This window comes from Drosophila montana, unplaced genomic scaffold, assembly GCF_035044405.1.
Source record: "Drosophila montana isolate Dmon_TW-CO22-7 unplaced genomic scaffold, ASM3504440v1 contig_1624_1, whole genome shotgun sequence".
NCBI classification, from domain to species: Eukaryota; Metazoa; Arthropoda; class Insecta; order Diptera; family Drosophilidae; genus Drosophila; species Drosophila montana.
In genome coordinates, this window is record NW_026996559.1 from 2,184,692 (window position 1) to 2,205,816 (window position 21,125).

General features: G+C 41.3%; 1 protein-coding gene across 3 annotated transcripts in view; it reads right to left on the reverse strand.

Moving 5' to 3' along the window:
* Positions 1 to 276: 276 nt before the first annotated feature.
* The window catches only part of Ac13E (Adenylyl cyclase 13E), a 68,916-nt gene continuing 48,067 nt past the window's right edge, over positions 277 to 21,125 (reverse strand). For 2 of the 3 annotated variants that reach the window (XM_064699578.1, XM_064699579.1), the window contains exons 3-6: positions 12,912 to 13,189; positions 6,455 to 7,666; positions 5,168 to 5,268; positions 277 to 5,110 (exon numbers count right to left, since the gene is read on the reverse strand). In XM_064699578.1, the coding sequence (XP_064555648.1) occupies positions 1,299 to 5,110; positions 5,168 to 5,268; positions 6,455 to 7,666; positions 12,912 to 13,189 (5,403 nt within the window). In that variant the 3' untranslated portion in view covers positions 277 to 1,298. Of the gene's footprint in view, positions 5,111 to 5,167; positions 5,269 to 6,454; positions 7,667 to 12,911; positions 13,190 to 20,494; positions 20,634 to 21,125 lie in introns of those variants that run through there. The other variant, XM_064699580.1, reaches the window with a different exon arrangement.

Genomic DNA, 21,125 nt, shown 5'->3' on the forward strand with positions numbered 1-21,125 from the left:
TTATATTTTCAAATTTTCATAGCATACTTTTGTGCTGCTGCGTTAGAATATAACATATATTTATGACATTTATATATTTTTTGAATTTTGTATTTGTTTTTTGTACTTGTACGTAATATAATATGCATATGTATGTTTGCTGCTGAGGTTGCCCGTCTAACAATTTGCTATACACCAAACAACAACATCAACATTAATAACAGCAACAACAACAACACATAGAATACATTCAACATCAATTTTGTTGTTTCCTGCTCTCGGAAAAAAAAATTATGGTAAAGTTTATCTTTTTATAAAATTTATTAGCTAGTCTGCTTTATCGGTTAGTTTTATGCAATGCGTTTGTATACTTAGTTTAAATTACTGCAATAAAATTAAAATTAAATTAAGAAAAAAATTAAAAAAATCACACACACACACATACGCGGAAACACACGCATAAGCATATATGTATGCATATGTTGTATACCTTAAGACTAGGGAAACACATTAAATACATCTAAAGCCACAAATTTTCATTAGTTAAGTGCGTGTGTGTGTAATTTACTTAAATCTTGGCATTACATTTATACATTTATAAATTAGGCTACAATTAAAATACATACTTAGGATACAGAAAAAAAATAAAAAAAAAAATTAACTACACCACTTAAATATACACACATGCATACATACATATATAACATGTATGTAAATCTCGTTCTGCTGGTAGTTTACATTCATATAAGTGGCGAATACAAACAAAACGTACACATTGCCCGATTCATGTGCGTGCTTTTGGCATATGCACTACGAGCAAGTTTTAGCTTCACATCTATATGCTATAGTATATATGTATATATTGTATATAGCATATGTGGCATAGTGTAATCAACATAACTTCAACACGCCTGATTCACATTCTTCTTCGGCCATAACACATAACAATATCGACACAACATTCCATGCTCAAGTGCCAACTAATTATCGTACATATTCAACATTAGTTACATATCACAAATTAATGCGGTTTATTTCCGCTCCCCCCACGCCCCGCCCCCCAAATCCGACCATATACACATATATGTATATCATTTGCTACATTCCAAGACATTCCTTTCGCTGTGACTGCGGCATCGGCAACTGCAACTGCAACTGCTGTATTGGCCAACATACATTTTGTTGAGTCAATAAATGCAATTTTGAAACCATTTCTCAAGTGTTGCAAGCCGGAAACTGAGTTGTGTTCATTTAAGTTGTGTGCATTTGATTTGATTTGAGTTTGGTTTGATTTGATTTGATTTGAGTTGAGTTTCTCTCTATGTTTCGGTTGTGTTAGCTGGATTAAAGTGACTGCCGCCATTTGCGTGTGTTGCATGCAGTGATTCGTGTGACTTGAACAGCGTAGTTGTTTCGCTCGAGTGCAGGTCGCCGTCATCATCATCATCATCATCATCATCATCATCATCATCATCATCATCATCATAATCATCATCATCATCATCATCATCATCACCATCATCATCATCATCACCATCATCATCATCATCAGCGTGATCATCACCATCGTCATCGTCATCGTCATCGTCATCGTCATCGTCATCGTCATCGTCATCGTCATCGTCATCGTCATCGTAATCGTCATCGTCATCGTCATCGTCATCGTCATCGTCATCTTCATTATTCTCATTATTATCCTGCTCTTTAGCCTGTGCCTCATTCACTTTAGGCTGAGCATCATTTGACTGCAGCTGTTGCTCTTCCCTTGCCTCATCTGCCAGCTCATCTGGATTACATTCGTTTAGCTGCAGCTGCGGCTGCGGCTGCTGTGCGCTTGCCGGCTGCTCCTCTAGCTGTGGCCTGCGTCTGGTAAAGAGAAACACCTCCATGTGATCCTTGCCCTTGACATAGACACTGCCACGCGGCTCAAACTCATAGCAGGCGGTCAAAAATGGTAGGCAATCCTTGCCCACCTGTATGCGATTGGGCAGACCCGTGGAGTCCATGCGCGAGGCCACATTGACAGCATCGCCCCAAATATCATAGTATAGCTTACTGGTGCCAATTACGCCAGCTGTGACATCGCCAATGTTCATGCCAATGCGCAGAATCAGATTAAACTCGAGCAGATCCTTGTTGAACTCATTGACCACCCGCTGCATCTCGATGGCAAACTCCATTAAGGTGTGTATGTGCTCATCGCCAGTGCCTCGATGGGACGGATCCAAGCCGCTGGCGGCCATGAATGTGGACCCAATTGTCTTGATTTTCTCGACGGCACGAAACTTCGGATGCGAGAGCAGCTCATCAAAGTCACCAATTAGCTCGTTGAGTACGCGCAGGAACTCCTTGCCGCCAAGATAGCTCTCGTCGTACATCTCATTGAAGTTGACAATGGAGGCAAAGATTATGGCAATGTTGTGATGATTCTCCGAGTATTTGGCCGTGTTCTTCAGATGTTCGGCCACATGCTTTGGAATGATGTTGTGCAGCAGCATGTCCGCCTGGTTCTTCATGTTCTGGACGCGCACCTTGTCCTGGTTGGCCACCGCGTTTCCATAGAAGGTCAAGCGATAGCCAATCTCGAACTCGCGATTGAGAAACCAGACCAGCACCAGTATCAATAGCAGGTCCAAATAGATCTCTACATGATAGTCGTGAAACCATTTGATCTCCTCGTAGATAAATGTGGCCGCCGCACTGCTGTTCAGCTCCGACTCCAGCTCTGGATCCGTTTCGCTTTCGGAGCGCCTAGAGTAGACGGTCAGCTGGGAGACGGCGATCCCAATGAAGCAAAGCGCAGCTAGAAATGCCAAGATATTGCGCATCCAGCAGTTCAGCTGCGTAAAGTTGCAGAAGTGCACGATGCACACAAAGATTAGGAATCCATAATGGTATTCGAACGCCTCCAGTTGTGTGAGGTCGAGCAGCAGGAAGTTGGCTATGATCAGGACGACGGGCATGGCCATTAGCACCGCCAAGCAGATGTGCCAAGGATACCAGCTGGATATGGCTTCAAAGATGCGATCCGCACACGATTCAAACTGTTCCGACTGCGGCAGCGGCAGAGGCAGCGACTGCGACTGCGACTGGGACCGAGACTGTGGAACTGCGGCTTCGCTGTTGACCGCCTCACTGGCGCTAGATTTGGAGCGCAGACGGGTGCCATGGCGACGGCACATTTGGCGCGTGAAGAGGAAGAGTGCAAACACCTGGATGGCCGTGAAGCAGGAGAAGAGGGTCACCCAGAGCCGGAAGCTGGGCGTTACCGTGTTCTGGGTCATCAGAAAGAGCGATATGGAGATGCACAGATAGACGGCAATGCCCACAAAGATGTCGATATATGTATTGTAGCGGGGCGTGGCCAGTGTGGGCGGCCCCTCCGTTTCGTGCTCGGTGCCAAAGCGATGTGCCTTGGAGCGAAAGTCGCGTTCCAACTGGCGCGACTTAAAGTACAAGCTGAAGCGACGCAGCGGCGGCTTCACCAGATAGCTGCGCTGGGAGCGCGCATTGTCCCGCACACAGCGGATGAGCTGCAGATCGGATTGCTTGCGGAGCTGCTGCAGGCAAGCGGCCAGCGGATCAGCCAGCTGTGCAGACTGCTGTGGCACCAGCACCGGCGGCGGCGGTGGCAATGGAAAGGGCAGCGCCCCAGCCTCGCCCAGATTCGAGATGCTTGACGTGGAGCTGGTGAAATAGCCGGAGACGCGATGCTGACTAATGGCCGACTGGTTAAGCGCATAGATCTGCTGCTGAATGGAGCTGCGCCTTGAGTTACTCTTAATGCCCGAATCCTTGCGAGATGTGGCCGACGGGCAGATACTTAGGCCATCCGGCCAAATGCTGGAGTTGCGCGAATGCGAATGGTGCGCTCCAGCGCCAGGTCCAGGCGCTGGCAAGCAGCAGCCACTGGAACTGGGATTCGGATTGAGATTAAGATTGGGATTGGTATTGGTATTGGTATTGGGATTGGCATTTGCAATGGCATGGGCATTGGCAAGGGCATTGGCACTGGTGCTGGGCTCAGTGGCCAATGGCCGTCCTACTGTCAGGGTGGATGCGCGTGGGCGCGGCAATGGCGACTGCTCCAATGTTTGTCCAACGGATTGGCCAGTTGACTGACGGCCGCACTGGGAACGATAGCTGCCGGTGCGGCCAAATGGCGAGATGTCGCTGCGCGATTGGCTTATGTAGGAGCGCACATCGATGATGTCATCGTACATGGAATACTGACCCGGCGAACAGCAGCTGCCACCGCCGGCGGCTGCCGCAGTGCTATCCGGTGAGCGCATCACGCTGCTGGAGAGCGTCGTCGATGTAGCCGCATGATGGAGCACTGGCCGGGCCATGGGTATGTCCAGCATTTGGGTACTGCCCAGGCGTGTACTGCAGGCCGTCTCCACTAGCACCGGCAGCTGCTGATAGCCGCAGCCATTGCCCAATTGGCTCTGGACGGGCCCGGCAGCTGGCTCGATGAAGGCCACCGACTCATCGCCAGGCGCTGGCAGGGAATTCGGATTGGCCCGTGCTGCCTCTTTGTCTGTGCCATTGGCTTTCTCCTTGTCCCTGTCCTTGCGACCTGTCAGCTTCAGGAACCTGGTCACTTTCAATACCTTGAGCTTTAGCTTGGAGCGGGTGTCTGCATTGTTCACCGGCGGCTGTTGTTGCTGCTCCAGAGATGGCGGCTGCTCATCCGAGTCCAGGCTGCCTGGCAGCGACTTGGTCGTAATGATAATCTTGGGCCGCTCGCGCACCACAATCACTGGCGGCACGCCAGTGGCCGCTGGATGTATGATGCCGCGCTCCAAATCCCTGTCACGGCTGTGCGAATGGCTTTGCGTATGTGATTTCTTGCGCAGTTTCATGCTAAGAGATGTTAGCCGTGGCCGCATCGAAAGCACTGGCGATGATTTCAGAGAGTTTGACAGCTGACCCACTGGCGAGGCAGGTGGCACATGCGGATGCACCACTGATATATTTGTGGCACTCTGCGACAGCGATGCAAACGGGCCATGCGCCCCAGGCAGCAGCAAGGAGCTGCCGCCGGCGGCTGTAGCTGCCATGCTCGGACTCAAGCTGTTGGCACGGGAAACATCCCGACGACGGCCCACCACGAAGTAGGTGCGATGACCTACAATAAACAGAAACATAAGCATTGGATTGAACAGGATTTGGTGTCCGCACTTACCGAACACCTCTTCGCCCTCCTCTAGGTAGTAGGCGTCGCCCAAGAAGCTAGACGTTTCCTGCGAGATGTGCACCTGTTCTGGCTTGCCCGAGGATTCCATTCTGACAGAGGTTAAACAGAGAATGAAATATTTAACATATTTGTGACGAAATTGAGCTGATAAGACGGAGCTTTGCAAGATTCCAACTGCAACTGTGGAAAATTAGTGGAAGTGGGTTGTTGGCAAGTTTCCAAAAATCTTTGTAAAAGTAAATTTGAGATTTGTTTTACAGACTACGGAAAATCCACTCCCCTTTGAGGAAAGTAGGATACGAAGGTTTCATGGGCGAAAGTTTAATTTACGTCCGATCCGTGTTATAGAAGAATTAGCTTAAGATTAAACTCTTTTTGAAATATCCACACGAAGCTCTTAAAATGTGATTCATCGAGGCAGAAATCGAAATAGGCCGAAGATGGATGCAAAACTGACGCATCAAATTTGGCCTGGGAAAGCCAGGTAGTATACGATAATTGTATTTTGTATTTTGTGTATATTCTATGCACGCTGTGGGATATTATATTATATTATATATTATATATTATATATTATATATTATATATTATATATTATATATTATATATTATATATTATATATTATATATTATATATTATATATTATATATTATATATTATATATTATATATTATATATTATATATTATATATTATATATTATATATTATATATTATATATTATATATTATATATTATATATTATATATTATATATTATATATTATATATTATATATTATATATTATATATTATATATTATATATTATATATTATATATTATATATTATATATTATATATTATATATTATATATTATATATTATATATTATATATTATATATTATATATTATATATTATATATTATATATTATATATTATATAGTATATATTATATATTATATATTATATATTATATATTATATATTATATATTATATATTATATATTATATATTATATATTATATATTATATATTATATATTATATATTATATATTATATATTATATATTATATATTTTATATTATATATTATATATTATATATTATATATTATATATTATATATTATATATTATATATTATAGATTATATATTATAGATTATACATTATATATACATACTACATATTATTATGTTACATTACATATTATATATTATATATTGTATATTATGCATTATATATTTTATTATCAGTCCGATCTACTAAACTTGATTGGGACTGTATTATTACTTACTTGTTGGCCAGGCTGACGTCGTTGCTCCACACATCGAACTTAACGCGTCGTGTGCCAACAATGCCGCAGAGCACGGTGCCAGTGTGGACGCCGACGCGCATCTTGACACCTTCGTGGCGCTGGGCATCGAAGCAGCGCATGGCGTCGATCATGCCGAGACCCATCTCGACACAGCAGATGGCGTGATCGGCGCGGGGCTCGGGGCAGCCGGAGACGCAGTAGTAGCAGTCGCCCAGTGTGGAAATTTTCTCGCAGCCGCTGAGCATGCAGAGGTCGTCGAAACGCTCAAAGAGATCGTTAAGGATCTCGACGAGCTGCTCGGCCGTTTTGGTGGAGGACATGCGCGTGAAGCCAACAATATCGGCAAACAGGATGCTAACATTTTCCATGCTGTGCATGTGGAATGGCCGGAACAAGGACTTGACATCGTGCGAGGCGCGTGGACGCATATAATGCGATTCCGGGGGCTGACTGGGGTCGATGCCCCCGCTGCCGCCCTCGTTGAGCAGCATGTCAGCCACCTTGGGTGGCATCACTGAGTGTATCATCTTCTCCTTGAGCTGTTTCTCCATTTCCAGCTGGCGGCGCACCAGCAAATTCTGGCCGACCTTCATGAAGGTGCCGCGCATGCGCACCAGATTCATGACCAGCACATGCACGCCCACTAGATGCACACTCAGATGCGCCATGATGCGGAGCATGAGTATCTTGTGGCTGGGATCGCTGCCACTTGAGCCGCCGCCCTCCACTGCTGCTGTTCCTTCGCCGGCTGCTGCATCCGTTGGTGTTGCACCACCAGCCGCAGCATGCACGGCACTAACATCAATGACCATGTGGGAGACCAGCTCGAAGGCTATGGAATAGCAGATGGCAATGCTTGCGCCCAGCCAGAGCGGCATGGGCAGCGCCGTGTAGATTAGCAGCACGATCTCTAGACAAATGGCAAAGTGTCCCAGCGGACTGAACGCCCTGCCCGTGTAGGTGAGAAACGCGAGCGAGGCGCTGCACAGAATGAGCGCTGTCAGTGCCGAAGTTAGGGTCCGGTGCTCCTTGTACAGGTTCCAGTGTGTGAAGCACATGGCCATTATCGTGACCAGCGACATCATCGAGAACGATGTTGAGATGGGTCGCCAAAAATCCTCCGAGCCGCCATCGATAACAAAATACAAACACCAGGCGACCGAGCAAAGTAATATGTACGACAATGTAAATCTGCAAGAGAAACGGAAGAAGGTGACAGGAGACACACATTAGAATCAATAGGAAAAAACCCAACGATACAGAACATTTAATCCTCCAAAAATAACACAGATGCTTTAGTGGTTACCATGGCTGCAATTCCAAAAAAATTGTTCAGTGGTTCGATTTACAAAACTATTTTCAAATATAAACCAAAGGTTTTTTTTAAGCCCGCCAATTTTTATCTTTAGCCAATTCATCCAGTTTAAGATTCGATTTATAGTAGATAACAAATTTGAGTTCCGGATTTAAACTGCGTTCGTTCTAAAGTTCGGGTTTAAGACAATTCCACCCGCAAGAGTGGAAAAGCCGCGGAAATGAGGATATATTTTTACTAACCATCCGAACAGGCTCTAAAGCATTTGAAAAGTTCTTTGTTTAAATTTACTTAACATTACTTTTTTCGACTTCTTGCTGTACACCGCGACACTAAAATTGGCAGAACTTTTTGATTCCAACTTTTAGTTCTAAATTCAGCCGACTTCATTTTCAAATACCTTTCATTGTCATTCATAGAGAACATTTTGTTAGAGAATTTTTAGGACTAAAAACTAAGTTTGAAAATGGGGATATTGAGTTGAGTTTCTGAATAAAACTGTTCAATGAGCACACAGTTTGCAGAAACTTAAGTTAAATAAAAAACTATTCGACTAATTATGTCAATAAATTAAATTTGACCCATTCCAGAAGTCAGTAATAAGCAAGCAACTTCTTTGGAGACTCATCAGTTAGTAAAGAGATTTTATGGAAACCTTATTTTAATTTAAGGTAAAGGTTGAGTATTTAGAAATGTTCGCATTTAATTATGCAACGCTTCAGTCGAAACTTTTGAACGAAACTAAACGTCTTCAATTAGTTAAGGATATAAGTGGAAAGGTGTCCTAAATGTTTACGGTTACGGAAAGGCTTGTAGCAATTTGTACTTTCATAGTTCCTAACTCGTGACTTTTAGAGAAGCCTCGAGATTTATCATTAGGAATAACTAGACTATGGAGCATGCGGGCTGAGAATGAACGGAGACTTTACTGGCTCCTTTAACAATTTGGAGTAATTGTCTTCAAACACTGAAGTACTGCTCCTCACAACTTGCCCGATGCCTTTCATGGGGGATGGGAATAGGGCATTTCTACTGATTGGTGAGGCGCCACACATCGCATTAGGAAGGTGGGGCATCAGATAAGGCTGGATAAGTTGCCAGTTGCTAGTTCTTTCTTTGGGATGCGCCGACCATAGGGTTAACTTAATGAATTGTGACACTTCAGAATAGATGACAAGGTTGTCACCTGATTGGGGTAGACTTAATGGTCACAAACTATAATACAATGTTAGCTAAACTTCAAGTCAACGGCAAAATGCCGAGAGCTTCAAATATTGTGATAAACAATAAGCCTCGCTCATCAATTGACTAGTCTTTGACTTTGTTTTTGGCCCAACAAGCTTAACCAGTGGATAGCTTTTAAGGGGTAAAATTGCCATAGGATTTTCGCTTTGGAATTATTCTCTGTTGCATTCAAGAAATTTGCACACTAGTGGATTCTGTTTAATACAGTTTACCCTTCAACAGCAATCCAGCTCAAATTGTCGACCTAAATAGCTAGCTAGAAACACAGTTACAAAAAAAAGGACTTTTTGTGTGCAGTTGGCAATCTAGACTCGGAAAACGTTGGACTAAGTTAGGCTCTCCTTGTTCAAAGCCTTAATAAGTGTACATAAAATTAATGGAACGTTTCTTTTCGAGGATCTCGGCTAGCGGTTTATCTGAGTAGTCTTGTAAATTCATCAATAACACATGGAAAGTTTTAATATTTAAATAAGAACCAAGAAGTAAGAGCAGATATTTTCATCACGAAGAGCCGAAGAGTGAATACACTAGTAGACATTTTGCTCCTATATGAAGATTTTATACCCTTGCAGACCCAACCTTTTCATAATGCTCATAGTGCTTTGCCCATATCTAAGAAGCACAGGGAAAATAGTTAATGCCGAGTATGGTTAAGATATGTTGATAAGATTTTGCTCATATATGAGGTGCATAGTATAACTAATAAACACCGAGTTTGGTCAATATATCTTGATAAACAAAAATGTTTTTCATATAAGAACCTACTTTTTGACGGATCGTTCCTATGTCAGCTATATGATATAGTGGTCCGATCCAGCTGTTTCTGACGCATGTACTGCGTGCAACAGAAAGAGGCATTTCTGCAAAGTTTCATAAAGATAGCTTTAAGACTGAGAGACTAGTTCGCCTATAAACAGACAGACGGACAGCCGGACAGAGGGACATGGCTTATCGACTCGGCTGTTAATACTGATCATGAATATATATACTTTATGGGGTCGGAGATGTCTCCTTCTATGCGTTACACATATCACAACAAAATTATAATAGCCTCTGCAAGGGTATATAAAGGGATTTTTTTAGTCAATTTTCATCGATTCTTCCTTTATAAGTATTCCGTGTTAATGAGACCTTGCTCGTATTTTAGGAATTTGGCTAGACTTGGTCAAGATATTTTGAGAGCCAGAGAAGTTTTCTTAACAAAAAGATAAAATTTAACAAATCGTTTCTATGGCAGTTTTATTATTAAGATTGAGGGACAGACGGACACGTTTATTATGACTCGCTTTAAATACTTTTCTGCTTTTTGTCTAAGTTCAAAACTTTTGTCTGTAGTTGCTCTGTACTCTGAAATAGATCTCTGATCTAGTAGACTTCCTAATACGAATTAACCAAAATCCAAAAATCACTTTATGCGAGGTATTTCTCCAAAATATAGCGAATTGAATGTAGGTAGCTCTCTCAAGTACTTTAATCGCTCCTGGACTATGAAAATAAGAAAGAATACTGAATAATAACAAATAGGGTTAACTTTTGTAATTAACGCATTGCCAACAATATGCTGATATTGATATTTGGGTTCTATCCGCCTTGTGTCACGCCCAACCAGTGGCTCCATGGGTAATCGGTGGGGGGAATTCTAGCTTTAGCTGCTTCTGGCCTTTTTTGAACAACAATAAGTGTCTCTTCCTGATTCTGGCACTCGATGCGACGCAGTTGCTGCTCTCTGCTGAGCCAGCCCAAAGAGGTTGCCGGAGCAAGGCAATTGCGGCGGGATCCTCCAAAGATGAGCGCCAGCATTACGGTGAGGGCAACAAGGGCAACGCGACGCTGTCGCCGCTGGCTTAGGCAGCGCCAGAGATGACGGCGCAGGCTGGCGACGAAGCGCAGATGGTTGAGCAGGCGGAAGAGCAAAAAGAGCCATAGGTTCTCAAGGAGCAGGCGATCCAGCTTACTGGCACCCTCGTTGCTGATGCGCAGTATCACAATGGCCGTAAATGTGGTCAAGAGGATCAGAGACATGGCCAGCGATAAACAGAGAATTTTTATCAAGTAACACTAGTAGCTGGTACGAAAGGGAAAGTTCTGAATAATAAATGTGGAAGAGCTTGAACCGAGCGAGCGCCTGCTACAATCGATTCGATTCGCCTGCTCTGCTAATTGTTGTGCCCCACACATCCCAACCCTCTACCCCCTCAAATGGCATTGACCTGCAATGCAGGCCAAGCCCCCAACCCAACCCAACCCAAACACAAACCAGCAAGCCAGTCAGCCAGCCAGTCAGCCAGCCAGCCAGCTTCAGGCCAAGGCACGCCAAGCGGCCATTTATGGCAGCAATTTTGCTATCCTGCGCAGTTCTCAACTAATTTGCCGCCGCTTACCCCGTCAGGCGGGAGCCAGGTCCGCACCAGGTTAGCGCCAGGGCCCGTTGGCTCCATTGGCTGCCCTTTTTGGCGTCGCGTTGATTGCATTCACGTGCGAGAATTCAACTTATTCATGGTGCAACTAGCGGGGCATACTACATTGGGGCATTTATAATTTGTTTGTCGAATTACATTTGCTTCGTACCTACTTGCAGAGTGCGTTCGCAGAATTGTTTCTAATTCTAATTATATTTATATTTTAAATAACAAATATTTACTATACAGAAAGGGCAGGGCGCACACTAAATTATACCAGGGCTGCAAACCCACAAAATGTCACGGCTCGAACGAACTAACTGCCTTTAGGCTCGGTTCGTGAGCCCGGTTTAACACATCTTTGAACCCAGGGTTTGGTTTAAGCCGTTTTTTATTGTATATTTCGAAACAATGACATTAAATTCTAATTCGCGGTCCTTCTGAGAGTATCGCAAGCCGTATATACTTATTTTCATACGGAAGTTGCTGAGTAACATTTATTTTTGCTCAAAAATGGGGATATACTCAAGTTATTTATGCTTTGAGGGTGAGTTCTTGAAAAGTTTGTTTTCTAAACAAAATGGTTTTCATTTCGGGTTTTGGTTCTGCTGATTTTAGGGCAGTTGGTTTAATTTGGTTCGGTTTGAAACCGTTTTGCAGCCTTACAGTATTGCAGTAGTTTGGTCTCGATTTGATAATCTCTCAGTAGTGTGAACCACTTAATTAAAAGCATTAATCAAGGAATTTGTTCTATATTTAAAGCATTGTCTAATGCGAAAATTAAAAAAATGCAACTTTTATTGTGCAAATGGAGAAATAAAACTGGTAGTTCGTCGATTTAGCGCCATGCTGGTTTAAGCGAGTAAAAGCTCTATAGTCAAGAGTACCTGACTAGGAGATACCCTGACCCAGCTGTGAGCTATCGTAACCCACATTGATCCTTCTACACATGCACATGCATGGAGAATACATGAAAGTACACATACATACACGTAAGCACGCACACGTGCTTGTTCCTCCCTTAGCCCCATACTATGGGTAATGCATTCTGGCAAAGCTTTGCTGTTTATAGTTCGATCCCTTTTGGGGTTAAATATGGTACACGAAGTTATCTATATCTCAATACCCAATATACCCTGTTCTTTTCCCCTATTGACATATATGTGTTTGTTTGTATGTTTGAAACAAACTTGGGCAGCTTGGAGCTCTCATAGAGTATCTCCGAGTCGAGCATTAGACAATTCTTTCTTGTTTGCAACACTAACAGCTATAAACATCACTGAAAACTGCTTTAAAAGCTTTCAGTGTGATGAATTATTTTTTACTGTTATTACAGAAATCAAAGTAAATTGAATTACATTAAATTAGAAAACCACTCAAATGTCTACTTTACAGTTTTTATTATTATTTGAAACGATTTCAGTTACTCATTGATGCACTCATGATTTATTGTGGCATGCACCTGAATCGCACTCACCTGTATCGCATGCGTATGTGCGGAAAGACGCTGGCCTGGAACTGCTCCTCGAGAACGGGTGAATCGAATTTGGGATCCAGCCAGGATTTGGCGGCGGCTCGCTCGAAGGCCACCGGCAGCATGACGCTGCAGCAGGAGTGCCGGCGTCCGGTTTGACTTAGATAGGTTTGGATGTGGGGCGCCAGAGCGATTTGTATGTCATCGGTGGAATTGGCCCGGCTATCGTTGACTAGAACGCCCGGCGGCATTGCTGTAAAGCTGACCGACTGCCGACGCGACTGTCGAAGCCGAGAAAAATAAAAGAGAAAAGAAACAGAAGCAGACAGCGAATGAATATATATTAATTAGCAAAATGGCCATAATATCAGCCAGATATGCATACATATGTGCATGTTTGTGTACTCTAACCGAACATATGTGTCTATGTGTGAGTCTATTTGTGTGTGTGTGTGTGTGTACAAAGGCGCCGCTAAGTATGCAGTACCATACGAGGATGCAAACAGCCGCCGAGAGGACAAGGACGCGTCTTCGAGGACGCGCCTTGACATTTGCCATTTGTTGTCAACTAGGTCAGTGTTCAGTCTGTTTAACCAACTGTCTCACTGTCTGTTTGTCTCTCTGTCTATTTGCGCCTCTGTCTGTTTGTCTCTCCTTGTCTGTTTGTCCCTTTGTCCGTTTGTCAATTTGTTCTGCGTCTTGAAGCGCCGACAGAGCAACAAGTGTTCTCACATTGCGCATACGCCATGCAATGACAATCAATTTACTAAGGCGAGTAACGTCAAACAACAAAATGCAACTAAGCGCTTGATTGTCCCAAAATTGAGAAAGAAAACGAAGTCGCCAACTTTGCGCTCTCGCATCTTAAAGAGCGCAATCAGTGTGTGTGTGTATATACATACATACATACCACACATTAAAGCATATTTGTGCTGCTATTCACTGCAGTGGCTTTTGCTGCCAAATAAACTAACTTTGTTGGTTATCTTGCGCCTACCATGATCTATACCCAATTTGTATTCACATATGTTTGTACTTATGCATGCGTAATTCACACACACAAACATAGCTGCTTGTATGCCATTGGCTAAGACAAGAACATCTCTCCAGCATACACTGTGCAAAAATAAAAGTAAAATCAATTTACGTGGGCTATTTTATGAAGATAGGTTTTTGAAAAATCTATCCTTACAATTTAGCTATCATGTCTAAGGTAATTTATCTTTCATATAAAGCATGCATCATGAGTTAAGCAAAAGTACTAAGCGGCCATCGTAAGTATAAGCCTTTTTCGGTCAGTGTACTTTGAAAATGAAATGACGCAGAGCATCATAGAACATCTTTACTGAAGGCAGGCAGGCGACTTGGAGAGCGAAAAGCCACTCGGTTTGCGGGGCGTTTGAAGAGCGAAAAGCCATATTCTACATTTTGCGTGGCATTCAAATATATGGGCATTACTTATCTTATACATTGGAACCTGAACCTTCGTCTCCCCGAACAACAGCTTTTGCTGTACGCTCGCTTGCCCAAGCTTAACACTTTTACCATGACTCTAGCTCTTAAAACCTAAGAGATTTGCGGGATTGATATCGATTTTTATAGATTGCTTAAAAACGGGGCAAAGGTATCGATGATCGTACTCGCGGGCACTAGGAAAAACCTAGTTCATAATTTCAAGTCTACAGATCTATTAGGTTTTAAGATCGACGCGTTCGCACAAACTGACATGGCTGGCAGACTGACATGTCTAGATCGAAACGAATCGACTAGATTCTGATCAGGAATATATAGTCAAGTCTATTTAGTTACATATATATTTTTATGTACACTGCTTCCATTCTTAAAAACCCGGCCTGTAATGGTAGGCCGAAGATTAAAATCCCTCGTAGACATTTGGCTAACAGTTGTGCAGATATGCCAGGAGAATTGTGAAGCTCGTAGTGCTGAGTTTCGTAAAGATATCTTGGAAAACAGACAATTTGTTCACGCAAAAAAAAATGTTTTCGACCGATTTTTCCTACAGACGTGTATGATATAGTGGTGGGATGATATATGATAGTGGGATGATCCGGCCGGTTCCGGGATATGACTTGCCAGCATCGGAAAGACGGACCTATGTAAATATTCATTGGGATAGCTTTTAAGCTGAAAGGCTAGTTAGCATAACTACAGACATTCCACCGTGTGCAATAACTACCTCCATGAAGTAGCCCACGTAAATTGATTTTACTCTTATTTTTTGCACAGTGTATGCTGGAGAGAAGTTCTTTGTGCAAATTATGCATGCATGAGTACAAACATATGTGAACACAAATTGGGTACATCATAGATCATGGTTAGCGCAAGAAAGCTAACAAATAACAAACATACAAATATGCTTAGATGTGTGTGGATATACACACATGCGCAAATATAATTGCCAGCTGAGAGAACATTCATTTTTTAGCGTTTTTGCTGTTTAAGTTGATGCTGATCCAGAATATATACTTTTTGGGGATGGAGATGTCTTCTTCTATGCTTTCACATTTAATGACAAAAAAATAGACCAATTGTATCTAATCATATTTTTCACTTTCTCTAAGAGCTCTCTTTTTTCTCTTACTCTCTTTAGTTCTCTCCCTCAACCTAAAAACATTAAGTCGAACCCAAATTGATGCGAATGAATAACTATTATATTTATGAAATATTCAAACAGATTTAAGTCGAATGTGCCTCTTCTTAAATACCGAATAGATTGGATTGGTTGATATACATATGTTAGATCTTAGAAGTTTTGCGCTTGCTTGTGAAAGGTTTCGAGAACCTCAAACTTTAAGAAAGTCTTGAAATTGATCAAACTTATTTGAGTGAATCTTTCGAAGTCGTCGTTTATTTTGAAAAGCTTTATAAACAAATGCACAGATCAATTGGAAAAGGCAAGGAACTAGGATAAATTGAACTGCCAGAGCTTAAAGAACTCGCTATTGTTATTAATCGGAATCAGTATGTTGATAGCGAACGATTTTACAGCCTGGCACAGTTAAGTAAGTTAACGCATCTTGAAATTAGATCAAACTATTTTTGGATTTCTATCGTTACGGTCATCGCCCATCTTACATATCTTGGTCATTAAAGGGCTTGACGCAGCTGATGTAGATATTCAAGAAATAATAATATTCACTCCGAAGACTTAAATGTGGATTTTGCCAAAATAAAAGCTACCAAAATTTCAAAAATCTAGAAGTGCTTGAAATAATTTCAAAACATAGCTCTGACAATATATCGCAAAGTAATAAATGCGTAAGTCCGGTATTCGTTAATGAACCGTTAATGATCCTTAAATCAGTAAGAAACCCCAAACCCCCTTTAAAGTTGAGTTTTCCATCATTTTAAGGGTTTTCGTCTGAGCAACTGAGTATACATACATAAATATGAACCATACATTAGTTACTTCTTCTATTTCTTTTAGGCTGAATTATAAGCTATAAGTTTGTATAGCGAACACATATATATTTGGATATATTGGACTAATTTTATATAATCAATGCTTTGATTTTAATTAAAGTAAAGCGGCGTCGATCTCGAAAACTACGAAAGCTAGAGACTTTAAATTTGAAATAATCATTTTCGTATATCATATGTAGAATGAGTTTATCGGATAATACAGATTTTTAAACTTTGTCTTTTAAGCATAAGTCGAAAATGATTAGAAATGGTTACACCAAAGTTCTTATAGTATACATAGAGCCAGAATCGGACAATAAACACCGTTGCTATTCAAGAACAATGCACTGTTGCAAAGGGAAGAATAATCTTAATGGATGGAAATCAAGAAGACATGACTTTGTGACTTTGCGAAGCACAGGCACATCAACAACAACAACAATGAGTGAGAAGAGAGGGAGAAGAGTAGCTTAAGAGCATAAGCTGTAGCCCAAAACAAAGCGGAACAAGCTGCGACTACATTTGCCTTCGTCTGCTGTTTCATTGTCCTGATTGTTAGCTGTTGTTGTTTCCAGTAGAACATTTTCTGAAGCTGTTGGGCCGAACTTCGGGCAGACTTTAACATACACAACACCTGCTTCTGCTGTTGCCCAAAATGCAAAGATATATGTCACTTGAGCATACTATTTGTGCGCATATACACAGTACGGCAATAAACAATAAACCTTCAGCTAATGTCGCGAAAATTCCAAAAATTGCGAACAAAAAATAAAAAAGTTTACTTAAAAAATATATATATATATGTATACATATAAGAACTTTTGCTGATAACAGGCAAGTAAATAGAATTTAGTGGATAAAGTTTATTTACGACTTGAACAGTGCCTCTGTTCGGTTAATTTGTCAATTTTTATGTAGCAAAGAGGATATTTTAAAAGAATATAAAGAACACGTATTGGCCAAAAAGCTAGTGTCAGACATAAAATGGATTCACAGGAGTTCATTCAAAAATGGAGGCAGCTGTCCACTCGGCACTTACCCACCGGGCTGCAGAGACTCATAGACGTTTCGATTCGAGAATGGACAAAAATATAAGATTAAACGGATTGGAACCCACAAAGCCAGAAGAAGTAAGTAGAATGCCAAAAAGCTTTAATCGTTGAGCGTACGAGATGTTAGGAAGCCCCAGATAAAGAAATGTCCTAGCCTGAGTTTGACGGCAAGCAGGATGAGTACGTTGTTTGGCGGGCAGCAGCAACATTCCCGTATGACGTTTCTGTATCAAAGGAGGACAGTCCCAAGGATTGCCAAGCAGATGGTATTGTTCGTAACAAAGTAAAAGGTGCGGCATGTGTACAGTCCTTAGTTAAACGGCTCCTGTCCTCTATATATACCATACTAGCTGGTATAACCCGGCGGCCTTGCCCGTGGCACGTATGTTATAAAATCAATGTTCTCAAACAAATTTGAAATGATTTTGAAACTGATCGGACGGTAAACAAATAACTTTCATACAAACGTTTTCCGCCAATTTACCACTGTTGCGAGTAGAATTTCCCAAATCGCTGAAACACGTATTCATTACATTCTTATGTAGAGCTTTGAAAATAAGTTTGAAGCAAATCGGACACAAGTTAAAACTTCCCACAAAAAATCTTTGAGTCGCATTCCACCCGAAAAGTATGGATTCTGCGAAAAGTGTGAAACACGTCTCAAATGATTTTTCTTATAGATCTCTGGAAATGAATTTGAGCGCGAAACGTCACCCACCAAACCTTTGACCTCCATTTCCACCAAGGAGGAACGGATTTTTCGAAAAGTGTGAAACACCCCTCAAATGAATTTGAACAAAGATCTTTGAAAACAAGTTTGAGGCCGATCGGATGGTAAACAAAAAAGTTACATACAAACGTTTTTCGCGATTTTTCCACACTTGCGGGTGGAATTTCCCGAAACCCCGTCTTAACGTGCACCTACATCACATGAGGTAACTACAGTGAAAATTTCAGCTTCCTAGCTCTTACGGTTTGGCCTGTGCGTTGATCACCAATCAGTCAGGACAAACAGTTTTATATATAGAGATACATAATATATTATATAAGTAAGCAGCCCTTGGAGTCACAATAGCTGACTCAAGAGGTGGCACAAGCCGCCTCTTCCCGCCTCCCAAACCCCAAAAAGACAATGAACACTTTACTCAAATTAACTAAACTAATTTGTAGTTTATAATCTATATATATATATAAAATTAACTAAACTAATTTGTAGTTTATAATCTATAATCTATTAGAGCATATTCCACGGCCTTGGTTGTGGAAAGTTTTGAGCTTAAGATTTTAGATATAACTTTATTACCTAGTTCTCGCTCGCGCAAAATTTAAGTCCGCCTGTACGAATCAGCGATTTGTGAGAAAAATAAACTTTCGATCATTAAACTTTTCACCTGCATTTCTTACTACAGATCTGTGGATTTTGCAGTTGTCAAATAAATTTTTAAAATTATTTTTAAAAATGAGTTTAAAACCGAATTCGATGGTTAACAAAAAAGTTGCAAATTTTCAGCTGCGAGTGGAATTTCCAAAATAATCGAAACAAGTATTCAATAAGTTTTTTTATAGTGATTGAAAATAAATGTAAGACCGAATGACCTGCATTTATCATCCGAGAGGCGCGGAGTTTGCGAAAAATGAGAAACACGTCTCAAATTAACTTTCACAAAGATCTTAAGAAATTATTTTGAAGCCCATCGGTAACTTAATAACTTTAATTTAATAATTTTTCGGCAATTTACCACAGTTGCGGGTGGAATTTTCAAAATCGATGAAAAAGTTCTTATGAAAGTGAGTTCAAAGCTGATCGGACGCCGCTTCCATCAAAAATGCTATGACCTGCATTTTCCGCCGAGGAGGAATGCACTTTGCGAAAAGTGTGAAACACGTCTCAAATAAAGTTACTTAAACATCTTTGCGAATGAGCGTACACCTGATATTTCGCTTAATCAACCTTTGACCCGCATTTATCATCCAAGAGGAGCGGATTTAGCTAATTTTTCTGATAAATTTTCACAAACATCTTTGAACATAATTTTTGAAGCCGATCGGTGGGTAAGCAAAAAACTTTGATAGAACCGTTTTCCGTGTTTATATTGTCTTTGGCCGGGTGAGCGCAGCAAAGTGCAAAGCATACTTCAAAATGCTTGTTGCCTATTCGCAAAAAAGATAAAAAAAAAACGAAATTTGCTCGGCGAGTCACGAGACAAGGGCGGATTTTGATTTTGAATTTGGTTTCTTCGCTTTGATAATCTTATCGCAGCAGCAGCAGCCGCCAAAAGAGCTAACGCAAAGTGAATGCAACAACGTCGCCGTAGACGGAACTTAACTTAATCAAATTAAGTATACGACTCGTTGAAGCAGACAACAGTATATGCACACACTCAGAGGTATATAGAGATAGTCACACACACACACACGCACGCACGCACACGCACATGCAGGTTAATATATAAAGAATTCGTCGGGGAGTCGCTAACTGAATCATAAAAAAAGTTTATTCAAGTTTTCGAAGTGCGCTTCATTGGAGGCTGCTAATAAGCTCAGCTAAAAATAGCAACTGTAGCAAATAATAATATTTACATTAAAACTTTGACCGCGAATAATTGTACACATACGCACACACACACACACACACACACACACAGTTAATCACACGCAGCACCCGCACTAAAAAATGAAAACATCTTCATTTTATTTTGCATTTTAATGCCTGGCTTTTGATTCGCTTTCCCCTAAAAATGCTTTAATATACAAGCATAATTTGTAGTTTTTGCTTTTTTTTCTTTTGTTAGTTGGTTTTCGTTGGTAACTTAATAGTTTTTCGTGTGAATTTAATTTATTGACAAATTGTAGTTTTAATTAAAAATTCTTAACTCTTTTCCTCTCTCTCGCTCTCTCTCTCTCTCTCTCTCTCTCTCTTGTTGTCTACTTTTCCCAGGTGTATTTTGGTTTTATATTTTATGCACTTTTTCTAATGCACACTTTTCACAATCATCGAAGCGGCTAGTTAAAAATTAAAGAGCACGCAAATGACGAATGCAAATGCAAATGCGGGTGCGCGGCTGCGGGGGCTGCTGTGCAACAAAATACATTTTTTATGCTAGTACATACCCGCAAAATGCCATAAATATGAGGCCAGCATTTTTGAATTTTAATGAATTCCGAAGACCACAAACGCGACAACAACAACAACAACAATTAAAATAACAGCAAATGGAACAGCAATATTCAGAATTTCAGCATTGTAAATTTAAATTTGCCAAAAAAATACAAAAAAAAAATCAAAAATCGAATTAAATAAATTAACGGATTGTTGCTCAAAATGCCCTACGCAAAATTGGTTTGTATTTCAGTTTTTGTTTGTTATGTATTTGATTTGATTTATTGTTATTTTGGGCAGCACACACGCACACACATACACACGCACGCATACAGAGACATGAACACGCGCGCGCAGCTACAAAAAGTAACACAGCAAGAAAAAGGTTCAACGGGCGCTCGACATTTAAAACTCTCGACGTTGCCGTTGACGCGACGGGAACTGATTTGAATTTTTTTGTGCCGGACTGACGACGACGACGACGACGACGCGCCGACGACTACGGCGACTACCGCGACGACGACGGCGAAAATTGAACGTCGATGTCGATGCCGATGGGCGATGCCGCCGCTAGCTCTGCTGCGCTGTTGTTGTTGTTGTTGGCTGCACAAAACAGCTGACAGCAACAACAAAGTGCAAGCC